This window comes from Coenobita brevimanus, chromosome 46 (genome assembly GCF_032717465.1).
Source record: "Coenobita brevimanus isolate Jiangsu-jjx chromosome 46, ASM3271746v2, whole genome shotgun sequence".
In the NCBI taxonomy this organism is placed as follows: Eukaryota; Metazoa; Arthropoda; class Malacostraca; order Decapoda; family Coenobitidae; genus Coenobita; species Coenobita brevimanus.
This window is the reverse complement of record NC_136999.1, coordinates 15,306,171-15,321,050: the sequence shown is the minus strand read 5'-3', so window position 1 is coordinate 15,321,050 and position 14,880 is coordinate 15,306,171. Positions and strand designations below refer to the sequence as shown.

The window sequence follows — 14,880 nt, the reverse complement described above, 5'->3', positions numbered from 1 at the left end:
AAAAAATTGTCGAGACACATATCACCTTGCTGCAGATCTTTCATGCTTGTTTTGGCTGAAACGACCCTGCATGCTTCCACTGGGATGACCATGCTTTGGTTTGTGGGTCGTACCTGTACGCCCAAGTCTCATCTCCAGTGACAGCAGTCTTCAGAAAGTCCGGATCGTGATTTACGCACTCCAGCATGTCTTGAGGACCACTCATCCGCAGAGCTTGTTGTTCACGTAAAAAGAGCTTTGAAATGAACTTGGCGGCAACTCTTCACGTGCCAAAAACATCTGGTAAAATTCTGTGTGCTGATCCGTCATTGACTACAGTTTCATTACCAGTTTCTCTGACAGTCAGCCGATAATTTCCCATGACCAAATTGCAGATTTTCTTCACATTTTCAGCACTTCCACTTGTTGATGGCCTCCCAGGACATGGATTGCTCTCGACTAACATTCATCCATTTTTTTAAGCCACTGTACTGTTTGCATTACCCCCATAGCATCATTCCCCCAAACTAGTAGGATTTTTCTGATAGTTTCAACTTGGGTATCACCTTGGCAAAATTTGATGCAGTAACATTGTTTGACTTTTTCCAATCATCGTCATGAATGTGGGAACGCAGTGAGCGTAAGCTGCACGCCCGTGAACACAGGCTTGCTGATAGCTACTGAGTCACTCGTGGTGGCTGGCATTGATCATGCAAGTGCACGAAGGTCCTGCACTGCGCAGCACTAAACCCTGTCCTTATCCTCCAACTGGTTGGCAAAAAATAAAAGATTTGGTCAGATACTTTCTGGATAGACCTCGTAAACCTTTACTCCCTTTTTTTTTAAATTAATTAATTAATTTTTTTATACATGTATTGCCAGGTCAGGAGTGTACGGGCTCAGGGTTAGGCAGTAGACAGTTAAGATAAGAATGACCAGTAGCTTGCCTTTGAGTGGAATTATAGGAGCAAAAAACCCTAATCATCTCACAGATTCAGACTCCTTAATATATATTCATTTGGAACACCTTAACCCACTGGACCACAAAGTATTTATTTGCTGGTTGTATGGTTAACAACCAACCCAGTACAGTACAGTAAATTGTTTTCTGAGTAACAGGAAAACCTCTGACTTTTATCAGTGTAGAGTCACCAGATTGTGGTGCTGCACTGAGTGAATAGATTGTGAGCATCTCCACCTGTCATTCCATCAGATATAATAATCAGAATTCCTTGACCAAGTCACTCTCAGGGAAAATGAGGCAAAATACAGTTTAATAAGTGTAATTGCAATTGAAACTATGAAATGAACATTAAACTTAGCAGTAAAAAGAACAAAGAGTAATAATAAACATAGCTAAGAGCAACTGAGTATGTATGTATTGTAGCAGCAAGCTTGCATACGTCTGACATGTTTGGTCTGTTCTGTTACACACACTGAAGCTGTGATTTATGAGTCCTACAGAGCAGCTGATCCATAGGGTTGAGGAACAGCACTTTGTGTCATTGGGGAAATGACCAACCCCTACCCTGCTTAAATTGGATCTTGAATCTGGCTCTCTATTTTACTGTGTTTTTCTCTTGGAGGGAACTGTTACTGCGGGCTCATGGCCTCTGGTTCCTTCTTCCTTGCATTTAAAAAAAAAAAAAAAAAAAAAAAAAAGCACCACTGCACTTATTAATAAGTGACCCTTCATGACTGAATATTTTTTTTTGGAGGTGGTGTATGAGGTATGGTCCCTCTTAAACCATTGAGTCACAAGTGTCACAATTGTTTCATAAATTGTTATTAGAATTTGAGGGTTTTGCTTACACTTTGGCAGACTCATTTTAAGCATATTACTGAGAGGTTAGGTTACTTTGGTTTAAGTTAGGCTAGAGTAGATACAGTTTGATTTGGTCAGATTAGGTTATTAGTTTAGGTCAAGTTAGATAAGGTTAATTTGAGTTCATTAGGTAGCATTAGGTTAGGTTAAAAACTGTATTAGAGCTGTTGGTGTTTGCATGCACAAGGTGAAGGTAAATGTGTTGGCTCCCTGGCTAGGCTGTTGTAGTGAGCAGACAAAGGGGACTGTGAGTCTCTTGACATTGTTCCTCACTCACATAGTAGAAGTTCTCATATGTCACGGCAGAGCACCTGTGGGCAGAAGATTGCATTGTACAGTGAAAGTCAAAAGTTAGCCAACTATACCATTGTGTCTACTGCATACTTAGGATAATCAAAGTCAAGAGTTCACCATACTTAGGGTTTCCAACTGTACAGGCAGGGCAAAAAGTTTGCCTTCTGTTACACTGCATGAACCCAGGGTAGGGGGGTTTTTCAAGAATACTCCCCCAGTATCCCTGCTTGTCATAAAAGGTGACTAAAAGGGTTGGCGGAGGGTTAGTGCCCCTCCCCAGAAAACAACTAACTAAAAAAACAAACAAGAAGCCTCGGACAAGGACCGACCAAACGATGACGACCCAGGACCGGACAAAGGACTTGGTAATGGCTACGTGGAATGTAAGAGGAGCGAATGATGAGGTGAAAGAGAGAGAGATTGTCCAGGTGCTTGAGGGTGCAAAAGTGGATGTATGTGGAATGACTGAAACAAAATGGGGAGGAGAGAGTGTGAGAGAATGGGAGTATGGATGGGGTATATGTGCAGGAGTAGGTGAGAATGAGAGGGCAAAGGAAGGAGTATGTATAGTTGTGAGTAAAAAATGGAAGAAGAGCATAAGACAGTATAGATCAGTTGGGTCAAGGATTGTGTGGGCAAAGTTGAAAGTTGGAATACAAATGTGGGCGATTGTGTGTGTGTGTATGCGCCAATGCAAGATCGTGCTAGCAGAGTGAGAGAAGAGTTCTGGACAAATGTGGAAGTGTGCATGGAAAAGTTTGGAAGGAATGAGAGAGTGTTTTTTATCAGTGATATGAATGGTAAAGTAGGGAATGTGAAGGTGGATGGAATACTTGGTGAGTGGGGTGTGCTTGCTGCGATAGATGAGAATGGCAGTGCGTTAGTGGACATTTGTGCTGGGAGGGGGTTGATGATAGCCAATACCCTCTTCAGGCATAAAATGATCCACAGGTGTACATGGCGAGTGATGAGAAGGGTGGGTGGTGAACTGAATGAAAGGAAGGCAATGACTGATTATGTGTGTGTGGATGAAAGGATGCGAAGATGTGTAATGGATGCAAGAGCTTATAGAGGTTGGGGAAGTGGACTTTCTGACCACTACTTGGTGGTGGCCAGAATTAGGATACAAGTAAGATGGAGGAATAGAAGAAGGGAAAGATGAGAGGAAGGAGTAGTTGCAAGGAGAGTGGAAAGGTTACAAGAGGATGAGAAAAAGGCAGAGTATAAGAGAGAAGTGGATGAACGATTGGGCAAATATGAATTGGAGCAGACGGGGGACATGGAAGGTGTGTGCAGGATATTTATAGAAGAAATATGTGCAGCATGTGATGTGATGTGTGGGAGGAAGAGAAGACGGAGGGGGGTGCAAGGAACAACGTGGTGGACTGAAGAAGTGAGACAGGCTGTGGCACAAAAGAAGAAAGCATACAATGAATGGAAGAGAAATAGGGGCGTGGAAGAAGTTGAGAGGCGGAAGAGAGAGTTATATGTAGAAAGAAAGAGAGAGGTGAAAAGATTAGTAAGAGAGAGTAAGAAGAGAGTGGATGAGGAATTTGGAAGGAATTTGAGTGTAAAGTGGAAGGACTGTAAGAAAATGTTCTGGAATGAGGTGAAGAGAGTAAGACAGGGTGGAAGTGAGGTTAGCAGGGGGGTGAAAGATAAAAATGGTAGATTACTAGTGGAGAAGGGAGAAAAAATGAGCAGATGGAGAGAACACTTTAAGGAATTGTTGAACATACAGGATGGAGGTAATGTGAGTATAAGTGGCTGGGGAATGGCTGGGAGAAGGAGGGAGGTGAGAAGACAGGGAGAAATCAATAGGATAGAAGTTGTGGAAGCAATGAAGAAAGTTAAATCGGGGAAAGCCCCAGGAATTGATGGAGTGTGTGGTGAAATGCTGAAGCATGGGGGAGAGATAGTAGTAGGATGGTTGTGGAAGATGTGCAGATTGGCCTGGGAGGAGGGTAGAGTCCCCGAGGATTGGAAGTCAGATATAATTATTCCCTTGTATGAAGGAAAAGGGGAAAAAGAAGTGTGTGGTAATCATAGGGGCATTTGTCTTCTTAGTATAACAGGAAAAGTGTATGGTAGGATACTTATTGACAGAGTTAGAGAAAGAACAGAGGAATTAGTTGGAGAACAGGGAGGCTTTAGGAAGGGAAGAGGTTGTGTAGATCAGATATTCATTCTTAGATCTTTAGTGGAAAAGTTTCTAGAGAAGGGAAAGAAGTTGTATGTGGCTTTCATGGATTTGGAGAAAGCATATGACAGGGTGGATAGACAAGGATTGTGGAAAGTATTAAGAATATATGGAGTAGATGGAAAGTTGTTGAATGCTGTGAAGAGTATGTATGATGGTGCTAAGGCTGCAGTGCGTGTGGATGGTGAACTAAGTGAATTTTTCTCTTTGGAGGTTGGGTTGAAACAGGGATGTGTCATGTCTCCATGGTTGTTCAATCTGTTCATGGATGGGGTAATAAAAGAGGTACAAGGTAGGGTAGTGGATGTTGGGGTGGCCCTGGTGAGAGAGGATAGTGTTTGGAAAGTCCCTGTACTGTTGTTTGCAGATGATACTGTGTTGTTGAGTGAAGACGAAGGAGAGCTGCAAGGCTTGGCGGATGAGTTTGGGAGAGTGTGTAAGAAACGGAATCTAAAGGTGAATATTGGGAAGAGTATATTTATGGTCTTTGAGAGAGGTGAAGTCAGTGAATGTAGAGCGAGGTTGGATGGTGAGGAATTGGAAAATGTGATTACGTTCAAGTACTTGGGTAGTGTGATGAGTAAGGATGGAGGTTTGGAGGGTGAAATGCTTGAAAGGGTACAGCAGGCAAGAAAGGTTGCTGGTTCTTTGAAAGCAGTGATAAGAAACGGAAGTGAGCATGGAAGTGAAAAAGTTACTACATGACAGTATTGTGATACCAACTCTTATGTATGGCAGTGAAGCTTGGACGTTGTTGGAAGGACACAAGTCAAGAGTGAGAGCAGTGGAAATGAGTTATTTAAGAGGAGCCTGTGGAGTCACATGGAGAGACAGGCTGACAAATGAGGATATAAAGGAGTGTTGTGGTGTGGATGTGGATGTGATAGGAAGTGTTATGAGGAACACACTGAGGTGGTTTAGCCATGTGGAGAGGATGGAGGGTGAAAGGCTGACGAACAGAGTGTATGTGAGTGAGGTGGAGGGGGGAAGAGGGAGGGGGAGGCCGAGGATGAGATGGAGGGATGGGGTGGAGAGGTATATGAAAGAGGGGGGTGTGAGTTGGGAGCAGGGCAGTGAAATGGCGGGGGACAGGACAACGTGGAGGTGATTTGTTTGTGGCCACCCCAAACGGGATTGAGGCGTCTGCCAATAGATAGATAGATAGAGAACTTTGCACTTAACTATCTACTACATGACAGTAGATAGAGAACTTTTCACTTAACTGGGCATGACTGTCACTTTCTTTCTTTACACATCATAGAGAACATCATCATCTATTGGCAGAGAAACATACCAAACCTCTTTCAGCTTTGGAATATTTGCCATCGTAGAAATGTGAGAAGCAGAAGCAATTGAATATTTGGCAAAATTTTGTCCCAGACTGTAGCAATACTGTCCTGGTTTAACATTAACTCCTTCAATCCAGTGACCACCTGTTTTTATTTTTGTTACCTTGAGTGATTACACTCAGTTTAGGATAGAATTTTCAAACTTGAGATGTTAGATACAGCCTTCATTAATCCCTGTACTATTAGAGATCTTCCTTGAGCTGAATAATATTGTCTGTTTGGTCACCAGAAAGGAGGGTAGAAGGACTTTATTTGTAATGAAGTGCCTTTCAGAAAAAAGATGTATGAACTGCTCCATGAAGAATGTGATTAGGCTAATTTGGTGGCAAACAATCCCATCAATCAAATATATATATATATATATATATATATATATATATATATATATATATATATATATATATATATATATATATATATATAGATATATAGATATATATATATATATATATATATATATATATATATATATATATATATATATATATATATATATATATATATATATATATATATATATATATATATATATATATATATATATATTTACGTAAATACATACATACAGTACCCTTGCATCCGAGACGAGTTTGTCCAAGATGTTTCACGTCCAAGGTGGAGGCCATAAATAATAATCCAAAATATTGCTGTAATACGGTTGCATACGTCCAATACAGAACCAACGGTTCACAACAGCCCAAATCTGAGAAGAATGCAGCTATGACAGTCTCACCCGGTCCAACACAGTTCCCGCGCCTGGGAGAATGATGTGGTTGAGATGTTGTCCAATAAAATATTGGCATCTTGTCACGTCATGAGCATGCGGGGCTTGTTTTGTCTCTCACCAGAGCATCGTGGACACACTTATCATGTGTTGCACTCAGCGTTTGCTTCTAGGTTATTGCCTCTCCTTGTGTAACCATGACTAGGAAATCGTTTGCTATCCCCTTGAAGTGCTGCCATCTATCTCAGGATACTAAGCTGGAGATAATTGAGCTACTAAACTGGATATAAGCTCAGAAACACACATTTTCAAGGTAAGGAAATTTGTTTTGGTGCCAAAGTAGGTCTAGGGTAATGTTTTTAGGGGCGCTTTTCGAAGATTTTGTGACAATATTAATTTTCTCCACAAGGTCCTGTATTGGTCCATAAATATATATATATATATATATATATATATATATATATATATATATATATATATATATATATATATATATATATATCGTTTCATTTTGTTTCATTTTTAAAGACTTCAACATGCTTGCATGCATCGGCCTTGGTCACCTAATGGCGGCTCTCCATGCTGCACGATCTGTTGCAGCCTCCCTGTTCAGTCCCTTAATCCTGAGGTCACACTCAATGACCTCATCCCATGTCTATCTCAGTCTACCCCTCATAACCCCACCCTCAGTATTAACACCTCTCACCCTCCTCACCCAGTTATCATCCCCCATCCTCTCCACATGCCCAAACCATCATAATTTACCTCTCCTCACCACAACACCAATACACTCCAGTCCCATCCTACCTCTCAACTCTTCCATCATAAACCCAGCCCCCCCAGACCTTGGATGCAGGGACACACTACACATCCACCTAATCATTGTCATTTCTGTACGTCTGGGCCTGCGAATATCCTCCTCCTTTACTGCCCAGGTCTCACTACCATACAACATTACACTCCTAACACATGCTGCATACAGAGACCCCTTAGCACATAGGGAGAGTCCTCTCAATGTCAGGAGAGGCAAGAGCTCCCTGAACTTCTTCCAACCACTTCTCACCCCAGCCACAACATGTCTCCCAAATAACAAAACTTCTCCACACACTCAAGAGATTCACCAGCAAGTTCAATCCTTTCATGCCTGACAATCTCCATCTGCTCTCCCCATCACGCTGCACACATAAAATCAGCATTATCTCGCAGTCTACCTCTGATACCTCTACATCTTTTGTGCACCCATTTATCACAAACACCGCACAAGATGGAATTACTTCCCACGCCTTTGTGGCAAACTGCACATGGCCACTCTCCCTTGCCTTTGACAGTACTGCCACCAACCCCAGATATCATCACTTAAGCCCTTGTGCCCCATACTATCTCTCCACTTCCTAAGCCTTTCCTCCGCCTCGCTTTCATTCTCTGCAATCAACACCGAGTCATCAGCATACAACATCTCCCACGGAAGTCCCTTTCTGAAGTCACGTGAGAGGGCTTCAAGTACCATGATAAACAACATGGGACTCAAAACTGACCCCTGATTCACACCAACGTTCATGGAAAACTCATCACTCAAATCTCCATTCACTCTTACCTGGGTGCAAGCACCCACATACAGTACATAGCCATAACCATCCTAACCAGCCACTCCTCCAAGCCAAGCTTTCTCATTGCCCACTTCACCACCTCTCTGGGGACTCTGTCAAAGGCATTTTCCAGATCATCAAAAACAGTATACAGATCCCTTTTCTTACCAGTATATTTTTCCTGAAGCTCTCGAACAATGAATATGGCATCAGTGGTCCCCCTACCTGGCATAAACCCAAACTGCATCTCATTTATATTCACTCTTTCTCTAATCATACCCTCTATATATATCTATATCTATCAATCTGTCTATATATATATATATATATATATATATATATATGTACACACATGTACAGTCAAGTCGCCTATGGTGCAGACTTCTATGCCATGGTTTTCTATGATGCGGCAAGGTGCCAGAACCAAAAAAAATGAACCACGCGCATAAAATACCTATGGCACTGGGGCGCGGCAGGGTTTGAAACGTGCCTCTTGCCTCGGAACCCCCAACCCTACCCCTTCCACTTTAGCACTATTGTTGTCAGAGTTAGGTACATTCAGTATTTTAGGCCCTTAAAGCCTTTTATTATTTATTGTTTAGTGTTAAACCCTATCCTGTGAAGGGAGGAGCATAAATTCTGGCTGCGCGTGTAACTCTCGCTCAAGAGCTTTCAGAACCGTCGCGTAGAGATGTTTTACTTCTAATGTTCATAGGAAAGTTACTATTCATCATAGAAAGGCCACTTTGGTCTCATTTTGAAGATGAAGATTTTTTCCTCTGTTGTACATTTTCCAAAAAGACAATGTATACAAATAAAATGCAAAAAAAGTGAGTAGAAGTTAGCTGACATGCTAAAGTTTTACACTTCTGTTTAAAAAAATATTCGACAAAAAACAAAATCTATTCAAGAAGTAATAATATTTTTTGCTTAAATGTGTAGAAGAATACATTTCCTTCCAATAATGCATTATTTGTTGTATTTTCTTAAATAATAATGCCGCATATATACGCGAGAAAAAGGAGCATAAGTGTTCAGCGGGGGGTCAAGTGCTGTACATCCTACCTGTGAGGAACCTCACACCACACTGAGCCAAGCAAAGCAAGTGATCATGCACGCACCAGCTGTGGCAGGCTTAGCTCTGCCCACTTTTGCTCGTCATCCAACAAAAATGACGACTCCCTAAATATTTCTTTAGAGATTACATCATATATATATATATATATATATATATATATATATATATATATATATATATATATATATATATATATGTACTGTATATCTATCTATCTGTCTATATATATATATATATATATATATATATATATATATATATATATATATATATATATATAAGCCAATAAACCATTTACAACGCTGGGTGGTAACCATATAACCAAACCATACGTGCTCCCTACGTGTCAACAAGTGGGTTGATGGAGGGTTAGTGCCCCTACCCGTAAAACAAATAACTCAAAGTCAAATGGCCACCCATTATGGGATTATGGCATCTGGCAATAGATAGATAAACATATATATATATATATATATATATATATATATATATATATATATATAGATGTATATATATATATATATATATATATATCTGGCAATAGATAGATAAATATATATATATATATATATATATATATATATATATATATATATATATATCCATCATTCAGTCCTATGTCGCCCCATAGGAAGCATAGGAACCCGGGGCTGTGCAAGTTGGTCTTGACATTTAAGATGAGTGACCAGCCTCACTCATCTCTGAGTGGCATTACGTGAGCAATAAACCCCAACCACCCTTTGGATATATACCTACACAGGCCCAATCCATATACCTTAATTACCCACTAAACCACCAAGCACCATAATTTGGTTATATGGTTACCACCCAGCATAGTAACTGGTTTCCTGGTGTACAGGAAACTATCTGGCTTGTCACTCTGTGATGTCACCAATAGCCAGAAGGAAGAGAAAAGAATGAAGGAAAGAAAGACAGAAGAGGGAGTGTAAAGTCACCCGTAGGCAGAAGGACGAGGAAAGAATGAAGGAAAGAAAGACAGAAGAGGAAGGATGAAGAGAGGAAAGGGCAGACACCAAAAGCAGCACTACATCGAATGAGTGAATTGTGAACACCCCCACCTACCTCAAAAAAATCTATGTATGTATGTATGTATGTATCTATCTATCTATCCATCTATCTATCTATCTATATACATACATATATATACACACACACACACATATATATATATATATATATATATATATATATATATATATATATATATATATATATATATATATCCATCCAGATGAATTGCAAATGCCCGTGGTATCGTCGGCAATTTTACCACGTTACCGTTCCGATTTACCATCGTATCCTCGGCAAACCTGGTATGAAGTGCCGTGTGATAGCCTTCGGCTGCCAGGATCTTGTCTTAAGTTTTTTATTATGATCACGTTGGCTTCATTCATGTCGTAGGCCTTGGCAATGTCAACTTTCCTCTCCCCTTTCTTCTTCCTCTCGATGCTTTCTAGCTTGGTGGCCTGAGGGAGGTGCCGACGCTTCTTGGGGTTCTCAGAAGGCTTCCTAGGCATCGTGAGCAGGGTAAAATGCAGTAACAAGGGCAGAAAATGCAGCAAGAAAAAAGCACCTTCCAATGCAATTATGCGACTGAGTGGCTCTGTGGCGGGAGAAATGTAAACAAAACATCACGTGACACCAGAAGCGTTTTTAATTGGGCGGCATCATGATCACGTCACGATAGCGGGCGGGGAAGGCTACTTGATCAGAAGTTTTTCATTGGCTATCATCATCATGGGAATGTCCAGTATGGCCGTGTTGGACCGGCGGTGATCGTGCTAGAGTGAACTCTGCGGATTTGGCCCACTTCTCGGAGCTCTGTGCGTGTTATGCTAACACACTCGTGTTGCAGTAATTAAATCGTATTGAATAATACTAATTAATTGCTCACCGTGCTGGACTCGAATCGTGCTGGACTAACGCGTGCTGGACGCGAGGGTACTTTGTGTATATATGTATATATATATATATATACAGTAACCCCTCCAATATCCGGATCAATAGAGCCATCGGTAGGTTCGGTTATTGGTTTCGTCTGGATATTGGGCCCCAGCTTATGGACTTGTACTTATGGACCCTAACTCAGAGAAACACCTATACAACCCCCTCTGGACATGCATAGCACCTATTTAACACCCAAATCACACCAATAAGGCACATAAATGACTGAAATAAATGCAAAAGAAACATAAAATGAGGGTTTAGAAGTATGTTCATACATTAATAAACATTCTGGTACTTATGGACCCTAACCTAGCCCAACTCTGAAAAACACATTCCTACTGCACATGCATGAGGTAAGTATAGTATGGAAAAAAGTACAGTATGAAACATTCTGGTAAGTATAGTATGGAAAAAAGTACAATATGAAACATTCTGGCTACTTACAGCAAGTCCCTGGCCACCTCGATGAATAACCGCCTCCTCTCGGACTCTGACAGTAAGAACGATTTCCTGAAGCACTTGCAGTACACTCTTCCTGAAATCTTGCGCTGAACTTAGTCAATAACACACACAAGTCCGATCTCTTCACAGTGTTCACTTTAGTCCAAATAATGTTCCATTTAAATTTAGTGTTGCACATTAACTTTTCCCAATCTTTTCAAAATTTCCAAAGCCAAAACAAAGAAGGTTAGTTACGTTAAATTTCTTTTCCATTGAGTCTTTTCTCTCAACTTTAAATCCTTAACACAACACACCGTTTTTTTCACTGCACAACACTCAAAATTCCCGTGTGGTCTAGTGGAGAAGTTCTTGCTGTTTATTCACTGTCAGAGTCCGAGAGTATCACTGGCAGGCGACCAAGTGGTGCATCGGTGGGTCGTAGTGATGGCTGTACCGACTACAGAAGACTCTGACGAAAGCCGCAAACTCACATCGAGTGGTGACTCCACTGTAGCTGATGTGCTGGGCTGTGGCTCGGAGCATGAGGGCCTGTCTTGGGGAGGCAACGGAGTGGAGCCAGGGCTTGGCACAGCGGGGGTCACGGGCCTGAAAAAACTGTCAGTCGTTGACTGACGCAAGGACCGACGATTCTGGCGATTGATGATGCGCTGCCGGAAAGCACGCACTTCCTCCACGAGTCCCAAGGGCCCCATCTCCCTGTCGCAGTCCGGGTGTTCCAGGTAGTCTAGGACGAACTCTAGATGTTCCCGGAGTGCGCTCAGCTTGGGCATGGCTGGAGTAGTGTCCTGCTAAGAGGAGTCCGCATCATCATCGCCTTCGTCGTCGGAATCTTCAAGTTCAGGACTGACACCAGCAACCGAAGACGCGATCTCGATATCAGACAACGTCTGATACCCAGGATCGCCCTCGTCGTCGTCCAACCACTCACGAACATCGTCCTCATCAACATCGTCGCCGTGCGTACATAGCCGTGCATGGAAGTCATCCACGTCAAACCCTAGGAAATCGTACTCCACATCTGTTCCGAGAAGCAGACGAGACCAACCATTTTCAAGAGTTTTCACAGGGACTTCCTTCCATGCACTAGCCCAGTTGTACAGCGCAGACTTGATGTTGTAGCGGCGAAGGTTTTCCAAAGTCCGCTTGCCTCGAGTGTCACGTCCTTCCCTGCGCTCGTCCTCGTCCTCGAGAACAACCATCACCTCGTCCAGAAACTTCCGACGGTACAGGCGCTTTGTTGCCACAATCACTCCTTGGTCCATGGGTTGAATAAGAGCAGTCGTATTAGGTGGCAGAAACATGCACCTAATACGGCCATTCTCAGCAACCAAGTCCTTGTCGCACGGGTGGGCAGGTGCATTGTCGAGCAGAAGGAGAGCCTTTACCTGGTTGCGAGGGATTCCCGGTGTCTTCGTCTGGTAATGGATGACCTCCTTGACGAAGTGACGGTGAAACCAGTCTTTGAAAATCACAGCTGTGAACCATGCTTTCAAAGAATGGTACCATACGACAGGAAGGACATCCATCACCCCACGAAGGCACCGAGGCTGCTTTGCACGGCCAACAACAACGGGCTTAAGCCGGTGGATGCCGTTAGCACTGGCACAACACAAAGCAGATATCCGTTCCTTAGAAAGCTTGCAGCCAGGTACACGCTTCTCCGTCTCCTCGGCTAGAGTGTTCGTTGGCAGCGAGCGATAGAATAGGCCAGTTTCGTCTGCGTTATAGACTTGACCGAGAGTGAGGCCCTCCCTGTCGATCAAACCTTTCACCTTATGCCGAAACTCGTCAACTCCATCCTCGTTAGCGTCCAATGCTTCGCCATGTGCTTTACGGTTAGTAAGGCCATGTCGCAACTTGAACGCGAAGAGCCAACCCTCGGATGCCTTGAAGTCTAGGGCGTCGTGAAGCCTTGCAAACTTCTCAGCAGCAGCCTTCAACTCCGTTCCATGTACCATCACACCAGCTGCACGTTGCTGTCGGTACCAAATCAACATGAATCGGTCGATTTCTGCAAACTTGGGGGTAAACATAACCTTCCTTTCCACGTTGCATTTGCTTCTTGACGAGAAGTCAGCCGTGTACTGCATGAGTTTGTCTCGGGAACGTTTGATATTGAACAAAGTTGACCAGGCCAGGTTATACTCGCGGAGAATGCGGGAAGAAGACCAACCCGCATCAACTTTCTCCAATATCTCCCTCTTCTTTTCCAGAGTCAACACCACTCTCTTCCTTTTCTCAGGTGGCGGGGCCATCATCACACACACTAAGAGGAGGGCAGAGAGCAGCAGGAGGCCATGCAGCAAGTACGGCACCACCACAAAAGCGAGCACGTGGGCAGCCATTGCGAAGAGCGTAGGTCCAGTCACGGTGAGAGACAGGCGGGAAGTGGGGAGGATGCAGCGGCGCTCTATCGGACGTCGGAGGAATGACGAACCAAAACAATGCTCTCACGTGGCGCGCGCGGCAAGTTCAAATTACGGACGGCAAAAAATCGATTTTTTTTTTTTTTTTTTTTTTTGGATTTTCGGACCATTTTGGGAATGTTTGATCCCAGGACGATAAGGTTCGGTTAGTGGGGATGTTCGGTTATTGGGCGTCCGGATATTAGAGTGATTACTGTATATATATATATATATATATATATATATATATATATATATATATATATATATATATATATATATATATATATATATATATATATCGAAGTTAAGCAACGTTGGGTCTGGTTAGTACTTGGATGGATGACCGCCTGGGAACACCAGATGCTTCTGGCATAACGTTCTCTCTACGTGTCAAGTGGGGTTGGTGGAAGATTAGTGCTCCTCCCTGTAAAACAATTAACTCTAAGCCCTTGGCCACCCCGTTTGGGATACATGGCGTCTGGCAATGAATGAATGAATATATATATATATATATATATATATATATATATATATATATATATATATATATATATATATTCGTTCATGAGTTTATGAAATTGCATTTATGAGTTGCAATGGTCTTGCGAGCCTTATACAGCCCGAAGGCTGGACGTTCCCCACCTCTACTCTAAATGCAGGAAGCATCATTAGCTCATCTGGGGTAGGAGGTTGTGCATCATCAGGTAAATGTTTTACAATTTCATAATTATTTCTTTTGGAAATAAGTCTATCTATCTATCTATAGCCCGATGCCTTAATCCTGCAAAGGGTGGCCGCAGACAATATGCCTCCAAGTCGCTCTGTCACCCACCATTTGACTACCCTCCCCTCAACTCACTCCCCCCTCCCTCATGGAAATAATTACTTTTGGTAATATGGCAACACTTCCATCTCAGTATTAATATCTATTGACTACATAAGGATCATTAAGGCAGACAGTCACTATTTGGCAAGTCCCAATCTTCCCCCATACTACAACAGGCACC

General features: G+C 42.4%; 1 protein-coding gene across 1 annotated transcript in view; it reads right to left on the bottom strand.

The window, feature by feature from the left end:
• Nucleotides 1-1,848: 1,848 nt before the first annotated feature.
• LOC145398632 (uncharacterized) overlaps nucleotides 1,849-14,880 on the bottom strand; it is a 69,129-nt gene continuing 56,097 nt past the window's right edge. Inside the window, exon 7 of the mRNA XM_080271441.1 lies at nucleotides 1,849-2,115. Coding sequence (XP_080127567.1) covers nucleotides 2,019-2,115 — 97 coding nt within the window. The 3' untranslated portion in view covers nucleotides 1,849-2,018. The remainder of the gene's footprint in view (nucleotides 2,116-14,880) is intronic.